The sequence below is a fragment of the Salvelinus alpinus genome, chromosome 8 (genome assembly GCF_045679555.1).
Source record: "Salvelinus alpinus chromosome 8, SLU_Salpinus.1, whole genome shotgun sequence".
In the NCBI taxonomy this organism is placed as follows: domain Eukaryota; kingdom Metazoa; phylum Chordata; class Actinopteri; order Salmoniformes; family Salmonidae; genus Salvelinus; species Salvelinus alpinus.
In genome coordinates, this window is record NC_092093.1 from 62,458,992 (window position 1) to 62,486,966 (window position 27,975).

General features: G+C 42.4%; 1 protein-coding gene and 1 long non-coding RNA gene across 10 annotated transcripts in view; one reads left to right on the forward strand and one right to left on the reverse strand.

Annotated features, from left to right (window-relative positions):
• LOC139583408 (brefeldin A-inhibited guanine nucleotide-exchange protein 1-like) overlaps positions 1–27,975 on the forward strand; it is a 115,435-nt gene that overhangs the window by 54,012 nt on the left and 33,448 nt on the right. For 5 of the 9 annotated variants that reach the window (XM_071414465.1, XM_071414471.1, XM_071414462.1 and 2 more), the window contains exons 3-10: positions 3,070–3,223; positions 3,873–4,019; positions 7,469–7,648; positions 8,154–8,207; positions 24,196–24,508; positions 25,224–25,340; positions 25,562–25,821; positions 27,257–27,390. In XM_071414465.1, coding sequence (XP_071270566.1) covers positions 3,070–3,223; positions 3,873–4,019; positions 7,469–7,648; positions 8,154–8,207; positions 24,196–24,508; positions 25,224–25,340; positions 25,562–25,821; positions 27,257–27,390 — 1,359 coding nt within the window. The remainder of the gene's footprint in view (positions 1–3,069; positions 3,224–3,872; positions 4,020–7,468; positions 7,649–8,153; positions 8,208–24,195; positions 24,509–25,223; positions 25,341–25,561; positions 25,822–27,256; positions 27,391–27,975) is intronic. The other 4 variants (XM_071414470.1, XM_071414466.1, XM_071414469.1 and 1 more) reach the window with 2 other exon arrangements.
• On the reverse strand, positions 2,300–3,044 carry LOC139583410 (uncharacterized). Its single transcript, XR_011676552.1, has 2 exons — positions 2,575–3,044; positions 2,300–2,441 (listed from the first exon to the last, which is right to left on the reverse strand). It is a non-coding gene; the product is annotated as an uncharacterized lncRNA (long non-coding RNA).

The following is a 27,975-nucleotide window of genomic DNA, read 5'->3' on the forward strand; positions in this document are numbered from 1 at the left end:
TTTTGCTTGCGTGCCATTATTGGCAAAGAAGGGTTCTGATTGGTCCGTCTGTATTTGTTCAAGCTTGTGATTGGATTGCAGATAGAACTTTCTAGTTGTTGATTTCTTTGACTTAAAATGTACTTTTTCAAAAATATAACTTTATGGACATATAAAGAACCAAGATCTATTATATGTGACTAACTAATTTGACACAAATGTTAGATAGAACCTTATAGTCCCAAGGTCTCAATTTGTAGTTGAACAAGTCATTGCATGTATAGATTTTTTTTTAAACTTAACTTGAGACTTGACTTGCTCTTAGAATGCACGACTTGGACTTGACTCAAGACTTGACGCATTCTACTTGGGACTCGTCTTGGACCTTGAAACTTGCTTGTGACTTCGAATAGTGACTTGGTCCCACCTCTGCTATGTACTCATCGTCACATACTATTTAGCACATTCAACCTATACTGTAGACCATATAGCCCATCTATCCTATACTGAGGACAGAAACTGATCATTTGTTTCCATTTAAACATATTTATTAGTGAAACCAAAGTGCTGTAACATATATAAATATAATTAAATAGCCTAGTACACACACCAAAACAAATGTTCAAATCAAAAGGTTATTGCACAGAAAGAAACGTGGACAGTTGGTTGCATGGCAAATTCAGAACGCTGGACAGCAACATCATAGGCACTGATCATTGGGAACGAGATCAAGATCACAATGACTGCTAAGGCTTGGTCCATTAATTAAATAATTAAATTAGGTAGCCTAGCCTACAAAACTAAAGGAATACATATGTTCAAATCAAAAGGCCTGATTAACATGACATCATTAACACAGCCACATCCCGAGTCCTTGGTACTGACACATTCACAAATGTTAAAGAGTTCTGTTTTCAAAGATGTATCCCACGATACAATACTCGTGATCATTTTAAGGAGAACAAAAACGACTTCACTTACATTTGAATACCACCGCAGAAACTTCACTATTCGTCATCTTCCCCAATTAAGTAGCCTAGTTTTGTTATTTGGCTACTTGAAGAGAACTAGGCGCAGACCACATCTTCAATGCATTGTGGAAAAGTGTGCATCGATTTCTACTAGATGAAGAGGCGAAATGAGTCCTGGCTTTTAAACCATACACGATTTTAGAAAATGTACATACTATGAAACATTAGATTTTCACATACTGAGAATGCGTTATGCGGGATTGCATTTTATCTCGTTATTCGTTGATTTCGGTAACACATCCACATTTCTAATTGATCAGCTGTTGTCAAAACTAAAATCAGTATGACATACAGGCATTTAAAGTATAGATCTATTTTTGAAATGTTGCATACTATTAAACTTTATTTTTTGGCATACTCAAACGGCCTACTAAGTATGGGTATTCAGACACAGCCCATGTCTAAGCTTCTTCTCACAAATGCCATTCCCAAGTTGACTTTAGGTGGGGGAGGAGTGAGGGATGTAGTCATTTTATATACAGACACCTTACCTAACCTTTCGCAAAGTTACCCTGGCTTTCGGGTTTCAGAAAAGTACGAAAAAAACATCCACTTAACACTTATTCGCAAGGATCTTTTGTAAGCCAAAAAGTGTCAAAAATTGTAAGACCAGAAGCAACGTGTTAGCATTCTCTAGTCTCCATAGATGCATGGCTCAACCCCATTTCATGTCAATTATGAATATGAGCAGGCTAATCCTATATGTTGCTTATTAGAGGGGAGAACGCATGCTGAGCAGAGAGGAACTGTGACTCATAGAATTAGCATAAGTAGAATGGACATTTCCATTCAAAATAACATTATGGGATGAATGGACACGACGGGAGACCATATTATATTTGAAATGGCCACATCGCCTCTCAAAATTCTGTATGCTTCCTCTTCTCCTTTTCCCCTCTCTGTCTGTCTGTCTGTCTCTCTCTTTCTCTCTCTGTCCCTCTCTTTCTCTCTCCCTCTCTATCCCGTGTCCCACTGCACTCTGCGAGGTCATCACTAAAGAAGCTGAAGTCATCCTTTCTCTCTGCCAAGACACAAACAACACAGCCCTTCACCCCTCTTCCTCTCTCTCTCTCTTCCTCTCTCTCTCACTCTCTCTCTCCCTCGCTCTTCCTCCTTCTCTCCCTCCGTCCTTGGCTCAGAGCTCAGTGCAGTTTGGGTGTGGTTGTTCTGATGGATAATGTTTTAGCGTACAGCTAAGGACCCCTGGTTTAGATCTATAATGTTTTAGCGTACAACTGAGAACCCCTGGTTTAGATTTACGATCCATAAAGACAAACAACACTCACAAATATGGCTTTATCCTTGGTTTTATTCCTTAGCAACAGTAACAAGGATGTGATTTTGGCCACAAAGGCTTTTGAAGGTATAAAGACACACTCGACAGAGCAGAGAACATTATTATCAGGTGTATGACATCATGGATCTCTTCTCCTAAAATAGATGAGTGGTAGATTAATTGCAGGCACCTTTCTTTATAAGAGTTGGCTGCTTACAGTGTATCTAATTGAGCTGCATAAAGAACATGCATAAAGACATAAATAGTACACTGTCAGTAGTGTGTTACCTTCTGCCGAGTCCCCAACAACTGGATGTTCCGGTTTTCAGAGGAAATGGAAAGAGCGCATGTGACACGGTTTCCCCTTTTGGACGTTAACAAGGCGACAGTGCATCTTAACTCCTCCTCCACATTTACTGGATTGGTTGAACAGTGCAGAACAGAACCTCCCCCAATAGTTATTTTTCTTCTCGTCAAGACCAGTATGTAGGGGATCTAGTTTCAGACGGTTCTTTTGTGCCTGCTACAGTATGTTAGTAGTGTGTGATTGCCAGAATAATACTGCTTAAAATGTGTTTTTATCATGCTTTGTGTAGATGGCAGAATAGCAAATCAAATTGTATTTGTCACATGTGCCGAATACAACCTTACAGTGAAATGCTTACTTACAAGCCTTAACCAACAATGTAGTTTTAAGAAAAATACAACAAAAAATAATAAATAAAAGTAACAATATTTATATGTACTTTGAGCTCGATTTTCTTTTTTTTGTTGTCTCTCCAGTCCTCCTCCAGACAGGAAATCAGATTCCAGCACTCTTCCGCCAATCAAATCAAAGACCAACTTCGTAGAGGCCGACAAGTACTTCCTGCCGTTTGAGTTGGCATGTCAGTCCAAATGTCCCCGCATCGTCATCACATCACTAGACTGTTTACAGGTCAGTAGTAGAGGAGGTCAGCACGTGAACCTTGTGTGTCTAAAACTGTCCAGGCTGCATGTTTCTTACCATCACCGTAATGACATGTCAAAACAAATATGGTAATTTGGTTAAGGACTATATTGATATTAAATCATACACACAGCTTGGAGTCATCTAAAGTTATTTAAGTTTCTGTGCAATATCTAACTGGAATTTGATGTTGACCTGAAATAAATAAATGTTGTATTTACATAGACAGACTCAAAGTTCAGTGACACTGATTCACAGTGCAGTTCATGATGTTTTGGGGGGTGTTTTCTGAATGAAATGTAGAAGTTGTGTTTATCTAATCTCTGTTAAATCAGAAGTAAAATCTTGCGTTATTTGGTCAGTGATTAACTACTGTGTCTATACTGTATGTGTTAGAAATGGAGAGAAATTGAGAGCTCCACTTTCGCTAAAGAAAACTTAGCCAAAGCCTTCGCCCAATCTTGATACTTCCAAATGACCAGTGACGAAAACGCAAAGGCCAGAACTAATGCAGCTCGTTATCTCACACATCCCATTCAGTCCTGACAGATTCTTCGGTCTCCACGCAGAATCTTCCCACGGGAGATTAGTGTCTATCTGACTGTGTTGTTTTGTGTGTTTGGTGTTTTTCCTGTAGAAGCTGATAGCGTACGGCCACCTGACCGGCAGCGCTCCAGACAGCACGGCCCCTGGCAAGAAGCTCATCGACAGGATCATCGAGACCATCTGTGGCTGCTTCCAGGGACCACAGACAGATGAGGGGGTGCAGCTACAGATCATTAAGGTTGGCATCTGCGGTTGTTTGGTCTGCAAGGAAGTGTTTTTTTGGATATTGTGTGTTCTGCTGTTAGATTCTATTCTTGCCTACATGGTGATTATTTAGAATATAGAATTGTGTTATCTGTTTCTACCATGGCATTGTTGAAGTCTAATTTCTGATTGGCTTAAAGGGCATTCTGGAGCGTACATTATTTCCCTATAACGCACGTTAGAATTCCATGTCTGTAGTTCATTCTTACATGTTTGAGCTGCTTTTAAAAGCAAAAGTCGAAATGAAAACATTATTGGCATTGTTGAATTCGATTTTCATAATAGCAAGTTCAAATTTATGAAATGTTATTTGTCACATGTACCGAACAAGCCCTTAACCAACAATGCAGTTTCAAGAAAATAGAGTTAAGAAAATATTTAGTAAATAAACTTCAGTAAAAAAAAAGGAACCCAATAAAATTATAATAATGAGGCTATATACAGGGGGTACCGGTACTGAGTCAATGTGTGGGGGTACAGGTTATTCAAGGTAATGTGTACATGTAGGTAGGGGTAACGTGACTATGCATAGATAATAAACAGCGAGTAGCAGCAGTGTAAAAACAAAGGGGTGGGGGGGGTCAATGTAAATAGTCCAAGTGCCATTTGATTAATTGTTCAGAAGTCTTATGGCTTGGGGGTAGAAGCTGTTAAGGAGCCTTTTGGACCTAGACTTTGGCACTCCGGTACCACTTGTCGTGCGGTAGCAGAGTGAACTGTCTATGACTTGGGTGACTGGAGTCTTTGACAATTTTATGGTCCTTCCTCTGATACCGTCTAGTATATAGGTCCTGGATGGCAGGAAGCTTGGCCCCAGTGATGTACTGGGCTGTACGCACTACCCTCTGCACCGTCTTGTGGTCGGATGCCGAGCAGTTGTCATACCAGCCGGTAATGCAACCGGACAGGATGCTCTTGATGGTGCAGCTGTAGAACTTTTTGAGGATCTGGGGACCCATGTCAAGTCTTTTCAGTCTCCTGAGGGGGAAAAGGTGTTGTCGTGCCCTCTTCACAACTTTCTTGGTGTGTTTGGACCATGATAGTTTGTTGGTGATGTTGACACCAAGGAACTTGAAGCTCTCAACCTGCTCCACTACAGCCCCATCGATGTGAATGAGGGTGTGTTCGGCCCTCCTTTTCCTGTAGTCCACGATCAGCTCCTTTGTATTGCTGACGTTGAGAGAGAGAGGGTGTTGTCCTGGCACCACACTGCAAGGTCTCTGACCTCCTCCTTATAGGCTGTCTTATTGTTGTCGGTGATCAGGCCTACCACCGTTGTGTCATCAGCAAACTTAATGATGGCTCTGGAGTCGTGCTTGGCCTGATGGATTGGTTAGCTACACTAGCAAGTCTGTTTGGTTACCTAGGCAACTACTGTAGCTAAACTACATGACCAAAAGTATGTGGACACCTGCTTGTCGAACATCTCATTCCAAAATCATGGGCATATGGAGTTGGTCCCCCCTTTGCTGCTGTAACAACCTCCACTCTTCTGGGAAGGCTTTCCACTAGATGTTGAAACATTGTTGCTGGGACTTGCTTCCATTCAGCCACAAGAGCATTATTGAGGTTGGGCACTGATGTTGGGCAATTAGGACTGGCTCGCAGTCGGCCTTGCATTTCATCCCAAAGACGGTGAAGCGTGATTCATCACTCCACAGAACGTGTTTCCACTGCTTCAGAGTCTAATGGCGGCGAGCTTTACACCAGTCCAGCCGACGCTTGGCATTGTGCATGGTGATCTTAGGCTTGTCTGGCTGCTCGGCCATGGAAACCCATTTCATTAAGCTCCCGACGAACAGTTATTGTACTGACGTTGCTTTCAGAGGCAGTTTGGAACACGTTAGTGAGGACAGACAATTTTTCATGCTACGTGCTTCAGCACTCGGCGGTCCCGTTCTGTTAGCTTGTGTGAACTACCACTTCGCGGCTGAGGAGTTGTTGCTCTTAGATATTTCCACTTACAGTTGACCGGGGCAGCTCCAGCAGGGCAGAAATTTGACTAACTGACTTGTTAGAAAGGTGGCATCTATGACGATGCCACGTTGTAAGTCACTGAGCTCTTCAGTAAGGCCATTCTACTGCAAATGTTTGTCTATGGAGATTGCATGGCGGTGTGCTCGATTTTATACACCTGTCAGCAACGGGTGTGGCTGAAATTGCCGAATCCACTCATTTGAAGGGCTGTCCACATACTTTTGTCTATATAGTGTGTCTAGTAAACTTGCTAGCTACTTCAGTGGATGTTGAACACATAGCCATGGTATAAAAGGGACTCGGGGCTCTATGCGTTCTCTGGAAAATAATGCAACTCCGTGGGACGGTCAACTTCAACGTTGTTCATTATTTTCCATTGAATGCATAGCCCCTCATTGATTATCCCTCACTTATACCGTGGCATTGTTGAATTCTCGTTTCTGATTGACCTGAAGGGCATTCTAGAGCGTGCATTATTTCCCTATAACGCACGCTAGAATTCAGTGGCTGTAGTTCATTCTTACATGTTCTATGTTTGAGCTGCTTTTAAAAGCAAAAGTCGAATTGAAAACATTATTGGTATTGTTGAAGTAGATTTTCATAATACCAAGCTAGAGCTGATGGTTTGGTTAGCTAAACTAGCAAGTCTGTTTGTTACCAAGGCAACTACTGTAGCTATCTAGTAAACTTGCTACCTATTTCAGTGGATGTTGAACACATTTTTACCTGCAAATGAACAGATTTCTCGGGGCAAATATGTTAAACTATAGCCATGGTATAAAATTAATAATTAATTCGGGGCTCTTTGCGTTCTTTGGAAAATAATGCAACTCTGTGTAAGGTCAGTTCCACATCATACTTTCTCTTCCATAGAATGCATAGCCCCTAGTTGATTATGCCTTACATAGTGAGTCTGTACGTCGGTGTTACTTTCATCTGTAGAGAGGAGGGTAGTGGTTGAGGGAAGTGCACTAAGCCGTAGATAAGAGAAGTACACTGAGGTTAGTGCACTTAGCATTTGTTGAGTGAAGTGCACTCCGCAGGGAGGTGTATTAAGAAGTGATGAGTGACAGGAAGTGCACTAGGCATTGTTCTAGTCCTGACTGTGAGTCAGAAGGTCTGTTCTGAGATGGTCCTGCACCGCTGCGTTCTCTCTCAGTACAGTACTCCTCGCTGTGAAACAGCAGCCCAAATCTCAGTCTCTACCCGTAATCTGCTGTCAGCTCAGCTTGGCTCAGCTCATCCCGCTATAGCTGTGTTTGTGTAACTGTGTCTGTGTAGTTCTGACTGGGAGGAGGGTGGCCAAGGGATCAGAGATGCAGAGGACTATACTACTAGCGCTGTAGGAGTATTTTTCACACAAATAATGCTGAGGCACCATGATAGACCTTGATAAACCATGATGAATCTCTCTCTCTCTCCCATTCCTTCACTCCCTCCCACCAGGCCCTGTTGACGGCTGTGACCTCCCAGCACATAGAGATCCACGAGGGCACAGTGCTGCAGGCGGTCAGGACCTGCTACAACATCTACCTAGCCAGCAAGAACCTCATCAACCAGACCACGGCCAAGGCCACACTCACTCAGATGCTCAATGTCATCTTTGCCCGCATGGAGAACCAGGCAGTAAGTCCCTCTCTGAGACACACGCCAACATCCCAATGTCCACACTAGCATAGCACTTAGAATGCATGACGCCCAATACATGGCTTTGTGGCTTGGTTGGTAGTGGTGTGTTGGTGTGGATATTGAAACAGAGCTACAGACAGATAGATAAACTGTACTGAGGGGAAAAGGGAAGAGAAGGTAACCCTTTATTTGAGCATGACATAGCAGTTGAATAAGGAGTCGTAGGGGTTTATGTGTCAGGTGACATAAAACTGTCCTGTCACAGGCTACAGCTAGGCTAAACATGGCTAGCCTGACACCTACCTAACTCATCTAAGTTGCTATAACTTGACTGACTACATATAGCCTCCGTTTCCATCACGCTGATGACAGCGTAGCATAGACTTTCTGACCAGAGGTCCAAGTAAGAGGTGTCACCCTGAAAACAAAGTTTGCTCTAATATCGTCTGTTTCTTCTCGATTGACACTTCTTTCCCCCCTCACCTCCCCCCCGGACACATAGCTTACAAATCACAAGATATCTTGGTCTCTGGCCTCGAGAAAACGTGACCGCCAGGTAAAGACTACAGGACTGCCTTGACTTGCCTGATCTGAACTCTGAACTCTTCTCTGTGTTCTCATTCAGCTCCGTCCATCAGTCCATCCATCCATCTCTCTTTCTCCTCCTCTGTTCCAGCTATGGGGCAGACGTGCATTGTGGTTACGCTGTGCTTGCTGGGGCAGACGTGCATTGTGGTTACGCTGTGCTTGCTGGGGCAGACGTGCATTGTGGTTACGCTGTGCTTGCTGGGGCAGACGTGCATTGTGGTTACGCTGTGCTTGCTGGTGCAGACGTGCATTGTGGTTACGCTGTGCTTGCTGGTGCAGACGTGCATTGTGGTTACGCTGTGCTTGCCGGGGCAGACGTGCATTGTGGTTACGCTGTGCTTGCTGGTGCAGACGTGCATTGTGGTTACGCTGTGCTTGCTGGTGCAGACGTGCATTGTGGTTACGCTGTGCTTGCCGGGGCAGACGTGCATTGTGGTTACGCTGTGCTTGCTGGTGCAGACGTGCATTGTGGTTATGCTGTGCTTGCTGGGGCAGACGTGCATTGTGGTTACGCTGTGCTTGCTGGGGCAGACGTGCATTGTGGTTACGCTGTGCTTGCTGGGGCAGACGTGCATTGTGGTTACGCTGTGCTTGCTGGGGCAGACGTGCATTGTGGTTACGCTGTGCTTGCTGGTGCAGACGTGCATTGTGGTTATGCTGTGCTTGCTGGTGCAGACGTGCATTGTGGTTATGCTGTGCTTGCTGGGGCAGACGTGCATTGTGGTTACGCTGTGCTTGCTGGGGCAAACGTGCATTGTGGTTATGCTGTGCTTGCTGGTGCTTCAGTTCAGTTGCCTGCGATTCATTATCTTTTCTTCAGCACTGATTACCATTTGTATTCATAAAATGCTTTCACTCGTCTTTGTAGTAGTGTGCGTGTGCGTGTGCATGTGCTTGTTCATACCAGCCGACAGAGCCTTTCAAATGTTTTTCTGTTTGCATTGTGTGTGTATGGGCTTACACTCTTGATTTGAAAATACACACACACACACACGCACGCACGCACGCACGCACGCACGCACGCACACACACACACACACACACACACACACACACACCCCATCTTCAGAAGTGATATGTATTGTGGCTGTGTGTGTATTCTCATTAGCTGGCAGAATCTCATCTCGTTGCGTTTGTCTGGGATTGTTACTATCGGAGTAATTCGATGTTGATAGATTCATTCATCCCTTTTAAATAGAGGGTCATATTATTGAATCTGAGAGTTGTTAGAATTGAATGGTAAATGTAATGCCGTCAGTATAGTAGAGAGAGCAGTATCGTTGACACAATGGCTTCTAGAGCAAGACAGTTTGAGAGCAGCATTTTCAGTAAACAAATGGAGGCACCTCCATTTGTGTGTGTGTGTGTGTGTGTGTGTGTGTGTGTGTGTGTGTGTGTGTGTGTGTGTGTGTGTGTGTGTGTGTGTGTGTGCGCGCTCGTTTGTCACCGTGTGTGTGTCACCGTGTGTGTGTCACTGTGTGTGTGTCATGTCTAGCTACCACAGAGATAATGGTGTGATATGACATTGCCACATCTGATTGGAGGACTCTCACTCCTACCTGGAGTGGTACAGTGATCTGCATTCTGAACACATCTGATTGGAGGACTCTCACTCCTACCTGGAGTGGTACAGTGATCTGCATTCTGAACACATCTGATTGGAGGACTCTCACTCCTACCTGGAGTGGTACAGTGATCTGCATTCTGAACACATCTGATTGGAGGACTCTCACTCCTACCTGGAGTGGTACAGTGATCTGCATTCTGAACACATCTGATTGGAGGACTCTCACTCCTACCTGGAGTGGGACAGTGATCTGCATTCTGAACACATCTGATTGGAGGACTCTCACTCCTACCTGGAGTGGGACAGTGTTCTGGATTCTGAACACATCTGATTGGATCTGTTAGTCAGCATGACCTCTAGACTAATGTCCTCTCTTGATTGAACCTTTATTTGGCCAGGAAAGGGGTTGAGAACAAATTCTGTTACGTTAATAATCTGATAATGCCCCATGTTTTATGTTGTGTGTATGAGTGTATGAATTGGGGGGAAATGACTATAGGCTGGTGTTAGAGAAGATGTGTCATTCACAATCATATTGGTAGTTGTGTAAAAGTGTCATACTGGATTTGCTTCCATTCCTGACCTGTGTCTTTCCTCTGAATCATGCTTACATCATCTGGTGGCTCAGTTTTTCACTTCTTTTAACATTATTTTTGTACTACACCTACACACGCACCTGGATTCATACTGTGTTGGGGGCCTACTATAGAGAGCTGTTATAGATTCATACTGTGTAGGGGCCTGCTATAGAGAGCTGTTATAGATTCATACTGTGTAGGGGCCTGCTATAGAGAGCTGTTATAGATTCATACTGTGTAGGGGCCTGCTATAGAGAGCTGTTATAGATTCATACTGTGTAGGGGCCTGCTATAGAGAGATGTTATAGATTCATACTGTGTAGGGGGCTGCTATAGAGAGATGTTATAGATTCATACTGTGTAGGGGCTGCTATAGAGAGATGTTATAGATTCATACTGTGTAGGGGGCTACTATAGAGAGATGTTATAGATTCATACTGTGTAGGGGCCTACTATAGAGAGATGTTATAGATTCATGCTGTGTAGGGGCCTACTATAGAGAGATGTTATAGATTCATGCTGTGTAGGGGCCTACTATAGAGAGATGTTATAGATTCATACTGTGTATGGGGCTGCTATAGAGAGCTGTTATAACTTCATACTGTGTATGGGGCTGCTATAGAGAGATGTTATAGATTCATACTGTGTAGGGGGCTGCTATAGAGAGCTGTTATAGATTCATACTGTGTAGGGGCCTACTATAGAGAGATGTTATAGATTCATACTGTGTATGGGCCTACTATAGAAAGATGTTATAGATTCATACTGTGTAGGGGCCTACTATAGAGAGATGTTATAGATTCATACTGTGTAGGGGCCTACTATAGAGAGCTGTTATAGATTCATACTGTGTAGGGGCCTACTATAGAGAGCTGTTATAGATTCATACTGTGTAGGAGCCTACTATAGAGAGCTGTTATAGATTCATACTGTGTAGGGGCCTACTATAGAGAGCTGTTATAGATTCATACTGTGTAGGGGCTGCTATAGAGAGATGTTATAGATTCATACTGTGTAGGGGGCTGCTATAGAGAGATGTTATAGATTCATACTGTGTAGGGGCTGCTATAGAGAGATGTTATAGATTCATACTGTGTAGGGGGCTGCTATAGAGAGATGTTATAGATTCATACTGTGTAGGGGCTACTATAGAGAGCTGTTATAGATTCATACTGTGTAGGGGGCTGCTATAGAGAGATGTTATAGATTCATACTGTGTATGGGGCTGCTATAGAGAGCTGTTATAGATTCATACTGTGTAGGGGCTACTATAGAGAGCTGTTATAACTTCATACTGTGTATGGGCCTACTATAGAGAGCTGTTATAGATTCATACTGTGTAGGGGCCTACTATAGAGAGCTGTTATAGATTCATACTGTGTAGGGGCCTACTATAGAGAGCTGTTATAGATTCATACTGTGTAGGGGCCTACTATAGAGAGATGTTATAGATTCATACTGTGTAGGGGGCTGCTATAGAGAGATGTTATAGATTCATACTGTGTAGGGGCTGCTATAGAGAGATGTTATAGATTCATACTGTGTAGGGGCTGCTATAGAGAGATGTTATAGATTCATACTGTGTAGGGGCCTGCTATAGAGAGATGTTATAGATTCATACTGTGTAGGGGGCTGCTATAGAGAGATGTTATAGATTCATACTGTGTAGGGGGCTGCTATAGAGAGATGTTATAGATTCATACTGTGTAGGGGCTGCTATAGAGAGATGTTATAGATTCATACTGTGTAGGGGGCTGCTATAGAGAGATGTTATAGATGCATACTGTGTAGGGGCTGCTATAGAGAGATGTTATAGATTCATACTGTGTAGGGGGCTGCTATAGAGAGATGTTATAGATTCATACTGTGTAGGGGCTACTATAGAGAGCTGTTATAGATTCATACTGTGTAGGGGGCTGCTATAGAGAGATGTTATAGATTCATACTGTGTAGGGGGCTACTATAGAGAGCTGTTATAGATTCATACTGTGTATGGGGCTGCTATAGAGAGCTGTTATAGATTCATACTGTGTAGGGGCTACTATAGAGAGCTGTTATAACTTCATACTGTGTATGGGCCTACTATAGAGAGCTGTTATAGATTCATACTGTGTAGGGGCCTACTATAGAGAGCTGTTATAGATTCATACTATGTAGGGGGCTGCTATAGAGAGATGTTATAGATTCATACTGTGTAGGGGCCTACTATAGAGAGCTGTTATAGATTCATACTGTGTAGGGGCCTACTATAGAGAGCTGTTATAGATTCATACTGTGTAGGGGCCTACTATAGAGAGATGTTATAGATTCATACTGTGTAGGGGGCTGCTATAGAGAGATGTTATAGATTCATACTGTGTATGGGCCTACTATAGAGAGCTGTTATAGATTCATACTGTGTAGGGGGCTGCTATAGAGAGATGTTATAGATTCATACTGTGTAGGGGCCTACTATAGAGAGCTGTTATAGATTCATACTGTGTAGGGGCCTACTATAGAGAGCTGTTATAGATTCATACTGTGTAGGGGCCTACTATAGAGAGATGTTATAGATTCATACTGTGTAGGGGCCTACTATAGAGAGCTGTTATAGATTCATACTGTGTAGGGGCCTACTATAGAGAGATGTTATAACTTCATACTGTGTAGGGGGCTGCTATAAAGAGCTGTTATAGATTCATACTGTGTAGGGGCCTACTATAGAGAGCTGTTATAGATTCATACTGTGTAGGGGCCTGCTATAGAGAGCTGTTATAGATTCATACTGTGTAGGGGGCTACTATAGAGAGCTGTTATAGATTCATACTGTGTAGGGGGCTGCTATAGAGAGCTGTTATAGATTCATACTGTGTATGGGGCTGCTATAGAGAGATGTTATAGATTCATACTGTGTATGGGGCTGCTATAGAGAGATGTTATAGATTCATACTGTGTATGGGGCTACTATAGAGAGATGTTATAGATTCATACTGTGTATGGGGCTGCTATAGAGAGCTGTTATAGATTCATACTGTGTATGGGGCTGCTATAGAGAGCTGTTATAGATTCATACTGTGTAGGGGCCTACTATAGAGAGATGTTATAGATTCATACTGTGTAGGGGGCTACTATAGAGAGATGTTATAGATTCATACTGTGTAGGGGCTGCTATAGAGAGCTGTTATAGATTCATACTGTGTAGGGGCCTACTATAGAGAGATGTTATAGATTCATACTGTGTAGGGGGCTGATATAGAGAGCTGTTATAGATTCATACTGTGTAGGGGCCTACTATAGAGAGATGTTATAGATTCATACTGTGTATGGGGCTGCTATAGAGAGCTGTTATAGATTCATACTGTGTAGGGGGCTGCTATAGAGAGATGTTATAGATTCATACTGTGTATGGGCCTACTATAGAGAGATGTTATAGATTCATACTGTGTAGGGGCCTACTATAGAGAGATGTTATAGATTCATACTGTGTAGGGGCCTACTATAGAGAGCTGTTATAGATTCATACTGTGTAGGGGCCTACTATAGAGAGCTGTTATAGATTCATACTGTGTAGGGGCCTACTATAGAGAGCTGTTATAGATTCATACTGTGTAGGGGCCTACTATAGAGAGCTGTTATAGATTCATACTGTGTATGGGGCTACTATAGAGAGATGTTATAGATTTATACTGTGTAGGGGCCTGCTATAGAGAGATGTTATAGATGCATACTGTGTAGGGGGCTACTATAGAGAGCTGTTATAGATTCATACTGTGTATGGGGCTGCTATAGAGAGCTGTTATAGATTCATACTGTGTAGGGGCTACTATAGAGAGCTGTTATAACTTCATACTGTGTATGGGCCTACTATAGAGAGCTGTTATAGATTCATACTGTGTAGGGGCCTACTATAGAGAGCTGTTATAGATTCATACTGTGTAGGGGCCTACTATAGAGAGCTGTTATAGATTCATACTGTGTAGGGGCCTACTATAGAGAGCTGTTATAGATTCATACTGTGTAGGGGCCTACTATAGAGAGCTGTTATAGATTCATACTGTGTAGGGGCCTACTATAGAGAGATGTTATAGATTCATACTGTGTAGGGGCTGCTATAGAGAGATGTTATAGATTCATACTGTGTAGGGGCTGCTATAGAGAGATGTTATAGATTCATACTGTGTAGGGGCCTGCTATAGAGAGATGTTATAGATTCATACTGTGTAGGGGGCTGCTATAGAGAGATGTTATAGATTCATACTGTGTAGGGGGCTGCTATAGAGAGATGTTATAGATTCATACTGTGTAGGGGCTGCTATAGAGAGATGTTATAGATTCATACTGTGTAGGGGGCTGCTATAGAGAGATGTTATAGATTCATACTGTGTAGGGGGCTGCTATAGAGAGATGTTATAGATTCATACTGTGTAGGGGCTACTATAGAGAGCTGTTATAGATTCATACTGTGTAGGGGGCTGCTATAGAGAGATGTTATAGATTCATACTGTGTAGGGGGCTACTATAGAGAGCTGTTATAGATTCATACTGTGTATGGGGCCTACTATAGAGAGCTGTTATAGATTCATACTATGTAGGGGGCTGCTATAGAGAGATGTTAAAGATGCATACTGTGTAGGGGCCTACTATAGAGAGCTGTTATAGATTCATACTGTGTAGGGGCCTACTATAGAGAGCTGTTATAACTTCATACTGTGTATGGGCCTACTATAGAGAGATGTTATAGATTCATACTGTGTAGGGGGCTACTATAGAGAGCTGTTATAGATTCATACTGTGTATGGGGCCTACTATAGAGAGCTGTTATAGATTCATACTATGTAGGGGGCTGCTATAGAGAGATGTTAAAGATTCATACTGTGTAGGGGCCTACTATAGAGAGCTGTTATAGATTCATACTGTGTAGGGGCCTACTATAGAGAGCTGTTATAGATTCATACTGTGTAGGGGCCTACTATAGAGAGCTGTTATAGATTCATACTGTGTAGGGGGCTGCTATAGAGAGCTGTTATAGATTCATACTGTGTAGGGGCCTACTATAGAGAGCTGTTATAGATTCATACTGTGTAGGGGCCTACTATAGAGAGCTGTTATAGATTCATACTGTGTAGGGGCCTACTATAGAGAGCTGTTATAGATTCATACTGTGTAGGGGCCTACTATAGAGAGCTGTTATAGATTCATACTGTGTAGGGGCCTACTATAGAGAGCTGTTATAGATTCATACTGTGTAGGGGCCTACTATAGAGAGCTGTTATAGATTCATACTGTGTAGGGGCCTGCTATAGAGAGCTGTTATAGATTCATACTGTGTAGGGGGCTACTATAGAGAGCTGTTATAGATTCATACTGTGTATGGGGCTGCTATAGAGAGATGTTATAGATTCATACTGTGTATGGGGCTACTATAGAGAGATGTTATAGATTCATACTGTGTATGGGGCTGCTATAGAGAGCTGTTATAGATTCATACTGTGTATGGGGCTGCTATAGAGAGCTGTTATAGATTCATACTGTGTAGGGGCCTACTATAGAGAGATGTTATAGATTCATACTGTGTAGGGGGCTACTATAGAGAGATGTTATAGATTCATACTGTGTAGGGGCTGCTATAGAGAGCTGTTATAGATTCATACTGTGTAGGGGCCTACTATAGAGAGATGTTATAGATTCATACTGTGTATGGGGCTGCTATGGAGAGCTGTTATAGATTCATACTGTGTAGGGGGCTGCTATAGAGAGATGTTATAGATTCATACTGTGTATGGGCCTACTATAGAGAGCTGTTATAGATTCATACTGTGTAGGGGCCTACTATAGAGAGATGTTATAGATTCATACTGTGTAGGGGCCTACTATAGAGAGCTGTTATAGATTCATACTGTGTAGGGGCCTACTATAGAGAGCTGTTATAGATTCATACTGTGTAGGGGCCTACTATAGAGAGCTGTTATAGATTCATACTGTGTAGGGGCCTACTATAGAGAGCTGTTATAGATTCATACTGTGTAGGGGCTGCTATAGAGAGATGTTATAGATTCATACTGTGTAGGGGCCTGCTATAGAGAGATGTTATAGATTCATACTGTGTAGGGGCCTACTATAGAGAGATGTTATAGATTCATACTGTGTAGGGGCCTACTATAGAGAGATGTTATAGATTCATACTGTGTAGGGGCCTGCTATAGAGAGATGTTATAGATTCATACTGTGTAGGGGCCTACTATAGAGAGATGTTATAGATTCATACTGTGTAGGGGCCTACTATAGAGAGATGTTATAGTGTCATACTGTGTAGGGGCCTACTATAGAGAGATGTTATAGTGTCATACTGTGTAGGGGCCTACTATAGAGAGATGTTATAGATTCATACTGTGTATGGGGCTACTATAGAGAGCTGTTATAGATTCATACTGTGTAGGGGCCTACTATAGAGAGCTGTTATAGATTCATACTGTGTAGGGGCCTACTATAGAGAGATGTTATAGATTCATACTGTGTATGGGCCTACTATAGAGAGCTGTTATAGATTCATACTGTGTAGGGGGCTACTATAGAGAGCTGTTATAGATTCATACTGTGTAGGGGCCTACTATAGAGAGCTGTTATAGATTCATACTGTGTAGGGGCCTGCTATAGAGAGCTGTTATAGATTCATACTGTGTAGGGGCCTACTATAGAGAGATGTTATAGATTCATACTCTGTAGGGGCCTACTATAGAGAGCTGTTATAGATTCATACTGTGTAGGGGCCTACTATAGAGAGATGTTATAACTTCATACTGTGTAGGGGGCTGCTATAGAGAGCTGTTATAGATTCATACTGTGTAGGGGCCTACTATAGAGAGCTGTTATAGATTCATACTGTGTAGGGGCCTGCTATAGAGAGCTGTTATAGATTCATACTGTGTAGGGGGCTACTATAGAGAGCTGTTATAGATTCATACTGTGTATGGGGCTGCTATAGAGAGATGTTATAGATTCATACTGTGTATGGGGCTACTATAGAGAGATGTTATAGATTCATACTGTGTATGGGGCTGCTATAGAGAGCTGTTATAGATTCATACTGTGTATGGGGCTGCTATAGAGAGCTGTTATAGATTCATACTGTGTAGGGGCCTACTATAGAGAGATGTTATAGATTCATACTGTGTAGGGGGCTACTATAGAGAGATGTTATAGATTCATACTGTGTAGGGGCTGCTATAGAGAGCTGTTATAGATTCATACTGTGTAGGGGCCTACTATAGAGAGATGTTATAGATTCATACTGTGTATGGGGCTGCTATGGAGAGCTGTTATAGATTCATACTGTGTAGGGGGCTGCTATAGAGAGATGTTATAGATTCATACTGTGTATGGGCCTACTATAGAGAGATGTTATAGATTCATACTGTGTAGGGGCCTACTATAGAGAGATGTTATAGATTCATACTGTGTAGGGGCCTACTATAGAGAGCTGTTATAGATTCATACTGTGTAGGGGCCTACTATAGAGAGCTGTTATAGATTCATACTGTGTAGGGGCCTACTATAGAGAGCTGTTATAGATTCATACTGTGTAGGGGCCTACTATAGAGAGCTGTTATAGATTCATACTGTGTAGGGGCTGCTATAGAGAGATGTTATAGATTCATACTGTGTAGGGGCCTACTATAGAGAGATGTTATAGATTCATACTGTGTAGGGGGCTACTATAGAGAGATGTTATAGATTCATACTGTGTAGGGGCTGCTATAGAGAGCTGTTATAGATTCATACTGTGTAGGGGCCTACTATAGAGAGATGTTATAGATTCATACTGTGTATGGGGCTGCTATGGAGAGCTGTTATAGATTCATACTGTGTAGGGGGCTGCTATAGAGAGATGTTATAGATTCATACTGTGTATGGGCCTACTATAGAGAGATGTTATAGATTCATACTGTGTAGGGGCCTACTATAGAGAGATGTTATAGATTCATACTGTGTAGGGGCCTACTATAGAGAGCTGTTATAGATTCATACTGTGTAGGGGCCTACTATAGAGAGCTGTTATAGATTCATACTGTGTAGGGGCCTACTATAGAGAGCTGTTATAGATTCATACTGTGTAGGGGCCTACTATAGAGAGCTGTTATAGATTCATACTGTGTAGGGGCTGCTATAGAGAGATGTTATAGATTCATACTGTGTAGGGGCCTGCTATAGAGAGATGTTATAGATTCATACTGTGTAGGGGCCTACTATAGAGAGATGTTATAGATTCATACTGTGTAGGGGCCTACTATAGAGAGATGTTATAGATTCATACTGTGTAGGGGCCTGCTATAGAGAGATGTTATAGATTCATACTGTGTAGGGGCCTACTATAGAGAGATGTTATAGATTCATACTGTGTAGGGGCCTACTATAGAGAGATGTTATAGTGTCATACTGTGTAGGGGCCTACTATAGAGAGATGTTATAGATTCATACTGTGTAGGGGCTGCTATAGAGAGCTGTTATAGATTCATACTGTGTATGGGGCTACTATAGAGAGCTGTTATAGATTCATACTGTGTAGGGGCCTACTATAGAGAGCTGTTATAGATTCATACTGTGTAGGGGCCTACTATAGAGAGATGTTATAGATTCATACTGTGTATGGGCCTACTATAGAGAGCTGTTATAGATTCATACTGTGTAGGGGGCTGCTATAGAGAGCTGTTATAGATTCATACTGTGTAGGGGCCTACTATAGAGAGCTGTTATAGATTCATACTGTGTAGGGGCCTGCTATAGAGAGCTGTTATAGATTCATACTGTGTAGGGGCCTACTATAGAGAGATGTTATAGATTCATACTCTGTAGGGGCCTACTATAGAGAGCTGTTATAGATTCATACTGTGTAGGGGCCTACTATAGAGAGATGTTATAACTTCATACTGTGTAGGGGGCTGCTATAGAGAGCTGTTATAGATTCATACTGTGTAGGGGCCTACTATAGAGAGCTGTTATAGATTCATACTGTGTAGGGGCCTGCTATAGAGAGCTGTTATAGATTCATACTGTGTAGGGGGCTACTATAGAGAGCTGTTATAGATTCATACTGTGTATGGGGCTGCTATAGAGAGATGTTATAGATTCATACTGTGTATGGGGCTACTATAGAGAGATGTTATAGATTCATACTGTGTATGGGGCTGCTATAGAGAGCTGTTATAGATTCATACTGTGTATGGGGCTGCTATAGAGAGCTGTTATAGATTCATACTGTGTAGGGGCCTACTATAGAGAGATGTTATAGATTCATACTGTGTAGGGGGCTACTATAGAGAGATGTTATAGATTCATACTGTGTAGGGGCTGCTATAGAGAGCTGTTATAGATTCATACTGTGTAGGGGCCTACTATAGAGAGATGTTATAGATTCATACTGTGTATGGGGCTGCTATGGAGAGCTGTTATAGATTCATACTGTGTAGGGGGCTGCTATAGAGAGATGTTATAGATTCATACTGTGTATGGGCCTACTATAGAGAGATGTTATAGATTCATACTGTGTAGGGGCCTACTATAGAGAGATGTTATAGATTCATACTGTGTAGGGGCCTACTATAGAGAGCTGTTATAGATTCATACTGTGTAGGGGCCTACTATAGAGAGATGTTATAGATTCATACTGTGTAGGGGGCTACTATAGAGAGATGTTATAGATTCATACTGTGTAGGGGCTGCTATAGAGAGCTGTTATAGATTCATACTGTGTAGGGGCCTACTATAGAGAGATGTTATAGATTCATACTGTGTATGGGGCTGCTATGGAGAGCTGTTATAGATTCATACTGTGTAGGGGGCTGCTATAGAGAGATGTTATAGATTCATACTGTGTATGGGCCTACTATAGAGAGATGTTATAGATTCATACTGTGTAGGGGCCTACTATAGAGAGATGTTATAGATTCATACTGTGTAGGGGCCTACTATAGAGAGCTGTTATAGATTCATACTGTGTAGGGGCCTACTATAGAGAGCTGTTATAGATTCATACTGTGTAGGGGCCTACTATAGAGAGCTGTTATAGATTCATACTGTGTAGGGGCCTACTATAGAGAGCTGTTATAGATTCATACTGTGTAGGGGCTGCTATAGAGAGATGTTATAGATTCATACTGTGTAGGGGCCTGCTATAGAGAGATGTTATAGATTCATACTGTGTAGGGGCCTACTATAGAGAGATGTTATAGATTCATACTGTGTAGGGGCCTACTATAGAGAGATGTTATAGATTCATACTGTGTAGGGGCTGCTATAGAGAGCTGTTATAGATTCATACTGTGTATGGGGCTACTATAGAGAGCTGTTATAGATTCATACTGTGTAGGGGCCTACTATAGAGAGCTGTTATAGATTCATACTGTGTAGGGGCCTACTATAGAGAGATGTTATAGATTCATACTGTGTATGGGGCTGCTGTAGAGAGATGTTATAGATTCATACTGTGTAGGGGGCTACTATAGAGAGCTGTTATAGATTCATACTGTGTATGGGGCTGCTATAGAGAGCTGTTATAGATTCATACTGTGTAGGGGCTACTATAGAGAGCTGTAATAGATTCATACTGTGTAGGGGGCTGCTATAGAGAGATGTTATAGATTCATACTGTGTAGGGGGCTACTATAGAGAGCTGTTATAGATTCATACTGTGTATGGGGCTGCTATAGAGAGCTGTTATAGATTCATACTGTGTAGGGGCTACTATAGAGAGCTGTTATAACTTCATACTGTGTATGGGCCTACTATAGAGAGCTGTTATAGATTCATACTGTGTAGGGGCCTGCTATAGAGAGCTGTTATAGATTCATACTGTGTAGGGGCCTACTATAGAGAGCTGTTATAGATTCATACTGTGTAGGGGGCTGCTATAGAGAGATGTTATAGATTCATACTGTGTAGGGGCCTACTATAGAGAGCTGTTATAGATTCATACTGTGTAGGGGCCTACTATAGAGAGCTGTTATAGATTCATACTGTGTAGGGACCTACTATAGAGAGATGTTATAGATTCATACTGTGTAGGGGGCTGCTATAGAGAGATGTTATAGATTCATACTGTGTAGGGGCTGCTATAGAGAGATGTTATAGATTCATACTGTGTATGGGGCTGCTATAGAGAGATGTTATAGATTCATACTGTGTATGGGCCTACTATAGAGAGCTGTTATAGATTCATACTGTGTAGGGGCCTACTATAGAGAGATGTTATAGATTCATACTGTGTAGGGGGCTACTATAGAGAGCTGTTATAGATTCATACTGTGTATGGGGCTACTATAGAGAGCTGTTATAGATTCATACTGTGTAGGGGGCTACTATAGAGAGCTGTTATAGATTCATACTGTGTATGGGGCTACTATAGAGAGCTGTTATAGATTCATACTGTGTAGGGGGCTGCTATAGAGAGATGTTATAGATTCATACTGTGTAGGGGCCTACTATAGAGAGCTGTTATAGATTCATACTGTGTAGGGGCCTACTATAGAGAGATGCTATAACTTCATACTGTGTAGGGGGCTGCTATAGAGAGCTGTTATAGATTCATACTGTGTAGGGGCCTACTATAGAGAGATGCTATAACTTCATACTGTGTAGGGGGCTGCTATAGAGAGCTGTTATAGATTCATACTGTGTAGGGGCCTACTATAGAGAGATGTTATAGATTCATACTGTGTAGGGGGCTGCTATAGAGAGATGTTATAGATTCATACTGTGTATGGGCCTACTATAGAGAGCTGTTATAGATTCATACTGTGTAGGGGCCTACTATAGAGAGCTGTTATAGATTCATACTGTGTAGGGGCCTACTATAGAGAGCTGTTATAGATTCATACTGTGTAGGGGCCTACTATAGAGAGCTGTTATAGATTCATACTGTGTAGGGGCCTACTATAGAGAGATGTTATAGATTCATACTGTGTAGGGGGCTGCTATAGAGAGATGTTATAACTTCATACTGTGTATGGGCCTACTATAGAGAGATGTTATAGATTCATACTGTGTAGGGGGCTGCTATAGAGAGCTGTTATAGATTCATACTGTGTAGGGGCTGCTATAGAGAGATGTTATAACTTCATACTGTGTATGGGGCTACTATAGAGAGATGTTATAGATTCATACTGTGTAGGGGCCTACTATAGAGAGATGTTATAGATTCATACTGTGTAGGGGCCTACTATAGAGAGATGTTATAGATTCATACTGTGTAGGGGCCTGCTATAGAGAGATGTTATAGATTCATACTGTGTAGGGGCCTACTATAGAGAGCTGTTATAGATTCATACTGTGTAGGGGCCTACTATAGAGAGCTGTTATAGATTCATACTGTGTAGGGGCCTGCTATAGAGAGCTGTTATAGATTCATACTGTGTAGGGGCCTACTATAGAGAGCTGTTATAGATTCATACTGTGTAGGGGCCTGCTATAGATAGCTGTTATAGATTCATACTGTGTAGGGGGCTGCTATAGAGAGCTGTTATAGATTCATACTGTGTAGGGGCTGCTATAGAGAGATGTTATAGCTTCATACTGTGTAGGGACTGCTATAGAGAGATGTTATAGATTCATACTGTGTAGGGGCCTACTATAGAGAGCTGTTATAGATTCATACTGTGTAGGGGCCTGCTATAGAGAGCTGTTATAGATTCATACTGTGTATGGGGCTACTATAGAGAGCTGTTATAGATTCATACTGTGTATGGGGCTACTATAGAGAGATGTTATAGATTCATACTGTGTAGGGGCCTACTATAGAGAGCTGTTATAGATTCATACTGTGTAGGGGCTGCTATAGAGAGATGTTATAGATTCATACTGTGTAGGGGGCTGCTATAGAGAGCTGTTATAGATTCATACTGTGTAGGGGCCTACTATAGAGAGATGTTATAGATTCATACTGTGTAGGGGCCTACTATAGAGAGATGTTATAGATTCATACTGTGTAGGGGGCTACTATAGAGAGCTGTTATAGATTCATACTGTGTAGGGGGCTACTATAGAGAGATGTTATAGATTCATACTGTGTAGGGGCCTACTATAGAGAGATGTTATAACTTCATACTATGCAGTGGGCTGCTATAGCTTGACTGAAATAATAAAATATTATAAAGTTTTCCATTGTGTACTGTAACAAATGTTTATGATGTGTATATTTATAGCTTCATATCCACATAAAAATAAAAAACATCTCGAGATTACTTTGGGGCTGTGGAGGAATAATATGAAGACATTTATAATTCAGACAGCTGTCTCTCGATGTAAATCAACATCTCCACATCAATACACATCAACATCAGTGACACATCAACCAGGAGAACATGCAGTATTTTAGACCAGAAATACTATGTCTCCTGTTCTGCACTGCATTAACCCAGTTTATATAAGCATGTGAGCTGCTCTGCCTTGTACTTGTTTTGACAGCATGTCATTCATAAACACATGTTAGACAGACCTGATGTTAAGAGCCATGCTGAATTTATGTTCTGATGTCTCTGCCTGGAAAGCTGGGATTCCAAAGCTGCCGTGTGTTGCTTCCTGATCTGACATCGGGAAGTGTTGCTGCTTGGCATTGGGGTGGAAACCCCTTAGGGAATCTTTGAGAGGGAATTGATATAATGAGTTTGTGTACATTGTGTTAACACATTTCTCTGTGCGTGTACGTGTGTGTGTGTGTGCGTGCATTTGGCTTTGTCTGTGTGTGTTTGGTTGTATGTGGCTACGCTGGGTTGGCCTGGGTCTGGCTGTCTGTGTGTGGGTCTGCCCGTCTGTACCCCTCCTCCCCTCTACCCCCTCCGTAGCTCCAGGAGGCCAAGCAGATGGAAAGGGAGAGGCCCCGGCAGCACTCCCAAGTCACCCAGGAACAGGAACCGGACTCACCCCAGCTCCAGCAGCACATCTACCTCCCAGCCAAGGGCCCTCCCCGAGAGGCCAACGGCCCCACCACCCCCTCTACACCCACGCCCACCTCCACCCCCACCACTCCTACCCCAACCCAGGGGGCCACGGAGGAGGAGCAGGGGGAACATGTGATGGTGTATGAGAGGCCAGACCCAGAAAACGGCTCTGAGTTCAGCACAGCAGAGAACCATCAGACAGAGGCAGCAGCACAGTGTGAGTTTCACCTTAGGACAGACAGACAGGGACACAGTGTGTCACACACACTCAGACTCACAAATATAGGCAGTCATATAGGCAGTCATGTTCAAGGTCAAACAGACAAAGAATTTCACTCTCGCTCAGTACTTTGCCGTGTGTTTGAGGAAAGACATTTCCAGGGCTATTGTGTTAGGCTAGTACCTTGGCTGCTTTAGACAGTAACAAAGCCTCAACCTTGACATTTTCATGTACTCAATATTGGCAGAACTCTGGGACAAAATATTTTGTCTGTGTTAAATAAGCATTTGATGAGACAGCTTTCTCTTTAGGTGGTAATGCACTCGTTTACAGAAACATTTCTGACAGCCCATAAGTGCTTTCATTAGTGACTGAATGAGAGAAGCCATAGAAAAGAGATTGAGAGTGAGAAAAAGATGCATCCAAGGATTCAATAATCATTTTGTTTCCAAATTACTCACTGCTTTCAACACAAACACACATCCACGCACATTTTCTTCAGGGAAGATGTGGTAGCTGATACCAGTGACTACTGTTTATCTTGTCAACATTGACAATTACAGTATCAAAGGCTAAATGCTCAGTCTCACTCAGAGAAAACACTTTCTTTACTCAATCTGTCAATTCACTGTTTCCCATCTTACATTTTTTAAGTGTATTCAGGTTCTTTTAAATGGACTTTGACTAAAGTTTTACTTGTGTTGTGTTCAAGGTGCTGCTCAGCGTGACCAAGAGACAGCAGTAGAGGAGGAGGAGCCTAACTATGAGGAGAAAGCCCAGGAGATTGTCCAGAGCATCCTACAGGAAGTCGTCAACACCATCGTTGGAGGTAAGTCTATGCATCTGAAATCACATTTGTGTCTGCGGTCAGTTAAGTCAACAATGGACTTTTACCGGAACATGGAATTCTGATACAAAATCATTTTAGAATGAGAAGTCTGGAGAGTTTAGGCATTACTGTGTGTTTACTTGTTTGTCCTATCTAGAAAGAGAGAGAGAGTTGTGTGTCTCAGTGCTATTTTGACCCTTGCATACTAAACCACTCCAAAGGGTACTGCCTGAACCCTGCTCATCTGTGTTCAGATGCCAAGGAGCCCGCTGGCGAGACCAAGCAGCCCACAGAGATTATGGAACCCGCTGAGGTCATCACAAAGGTAACAGAGGTCACAGAGGTGGCGGAAGACGAGGGGGCGCTGGGCAGCGACAGCGAGAATGTCCATGCCAACGGAATCCCCGGCACGCCCATCTCTGCCAGCTTCACCCCGTCGCTGCCCGACGACAGGCTGTCTGTCTGCTCCAATGATACACAGGTGAGAGGGATTGACCTGCCTGTCACCACGGCAACACACTTTACTCTACAAAGTGGTTTTGTGCTAGCATGGGTGTCTGTTTTAACAGACAAATAAAACTGTTTAAATACCCAGTCCGATAAAAACATTTTTTGTTGCATTTAAAGGGTTTATCAATTTGTAAGAAGGAACATGGAAGTCATTGGTAACATGAGGAATTAAAGAGCTGAGGGTTATTCAATCCCTCTGCTGCTGCAGTCATAAAGGGAAAGAGGGATACCTAGTCAGTTGTACAACTGAATGCATTCAACTAAAATGTGTCTTCCGCATTTAACCCAACCACTCTGAATCAGATTGTCTGTCTTCTAGTCTGCTGGGGTTGATTCCAACATGATTCATAGACTATCTCCTCTCAGTTCCTCTGAATCAGATTGTCTGTCTTCTAGTCTGCTGGGGTTGATTCCAACATGATTCATAGACTATCTCCTCTCAGTTCCTCTGAATCAGATTGTCTGTCTTCTAGTCTGCTGGGGTTGATTCCAACATGATTCATAGATTATCTCCTCTCAGTTCCTCTGAATCAGAGTGTCTGTCTTCCAGTCTGCTGGGGTTGATTCCAACATGATTCATAGACTGTCTCCTCTCAGTTCCTCTGAATCAGATTGTCTGTCTTCCAGTCTGCTGGGGTTGATTCCAACATGATTCATAGACTATCTCCTCTCAGTTCCTCTGAATCAGATTGTCTGTCTTCCAGTCTGCGGGGGTTGATTCCAACATGATTCATAGACTATCTCCTCTCAGTTCCTCTGAATCAGATTGTCTGTCTTCCAGTCTGCGGGGGTTGATTCCAACATGATTCATAGATTATCTCCTCTCAGTTCCTCTGAATCAGAGTGTCTGTCTTCCAGTCTGCGGGGGTTGATTCCAACATGATTCATAGACTATCTCCTCTCAGTTCCTCTGAATCAGAGTGTCTGTCTTCCAGTCTGCTGGGGTTGATTCCAACATGATTCATAGACTATCTCCTCTCAGTTCCTCAGGTTATTATAGCGATATTTGAGCACTGTAATTATCTACACTCTAGAACCAAAAAGGGTTCTTCGGCTGTCCCCATAGGAGAACCCTTTGAAGAACAGTTTTTGGTTCCAGGTATAACCCTTTTGTTTCCAGGTAGTACCATTTTGATTTCAATGTAGAACCCTTTCCACAGAGGGTTCTACCTGGAACCAAAAAGGGTTCTACCTGGAACCAAAAAGGGTTCTCCTATGGGGACAACGAACCCTTTTTTTCTAAGAGTGTACGATTACAGTCTTACATGATCAAGGTTGAACAGATACATTAATTGGAAGCATTTATTTCACACTCTTTTTGTCAAATGGGGAATTCATATTTGATGATAATTGACTCTTGATTCAACTTTTTTGATGTAGACCATCTGTTTGTGTTTCTGCGTTAGGAGTCAGGGGCGACCACAGGCCCAGTACCAGGTGCTAAGTTCTCCCATATTCTCCAGAAGGATGCCTTCCTAGTGTTTAGATCGCTCTGCAAGCTGTCCATGAAGCCTCTGTCAGATGGACCGCCAGACCCAAAGTAAGTTGAGTTCCTGTATCAGGAAGCTTATTATTGCTTGGTTTTAGAGAATTGAATAGAGGATCAGTAGATGTATTACCCTAGTAAATAGGCTATTACAGGTTTATTTTTGGTGTGTGTTCCTTAGTTGAATCATGTCTTGTGGAGGGTAGCCTAGTTATTAGTTATTAGTGTTGTGATGGTTGGTGTGTGTTTGGATGAAGCATCACTTAGCTGATTATTGGTTCTGTATCGCTTCCTGTGCTCCCTGTTTTTTTCTCCCTCTGTAGAACAGGAAATTACAAGGGAAAAAATATCTAATCAGATTTTGCTTTGATCCAATACAAGGGAGATTACATTTCGGTGTTCTTCTGTATGTATTTCCCAGCCCGTTACAGCCAAAGAAGCATCTGATTTGCTGGATCTGATAGCAGTTTTTACATAACAAGATTTCCTGAATCTGGTTTCTGTATGGTAACTCAATTCTGACTGTCTCAGTCTCCCATCTCCATCATTCTCCCAATGGCCCATGTGGCCTAACACTCTATCCGCATTGGCTAGTGAGAGTTCTGGCCCAGTGTTCCTATAGTGTTGTCAGAATTCTGT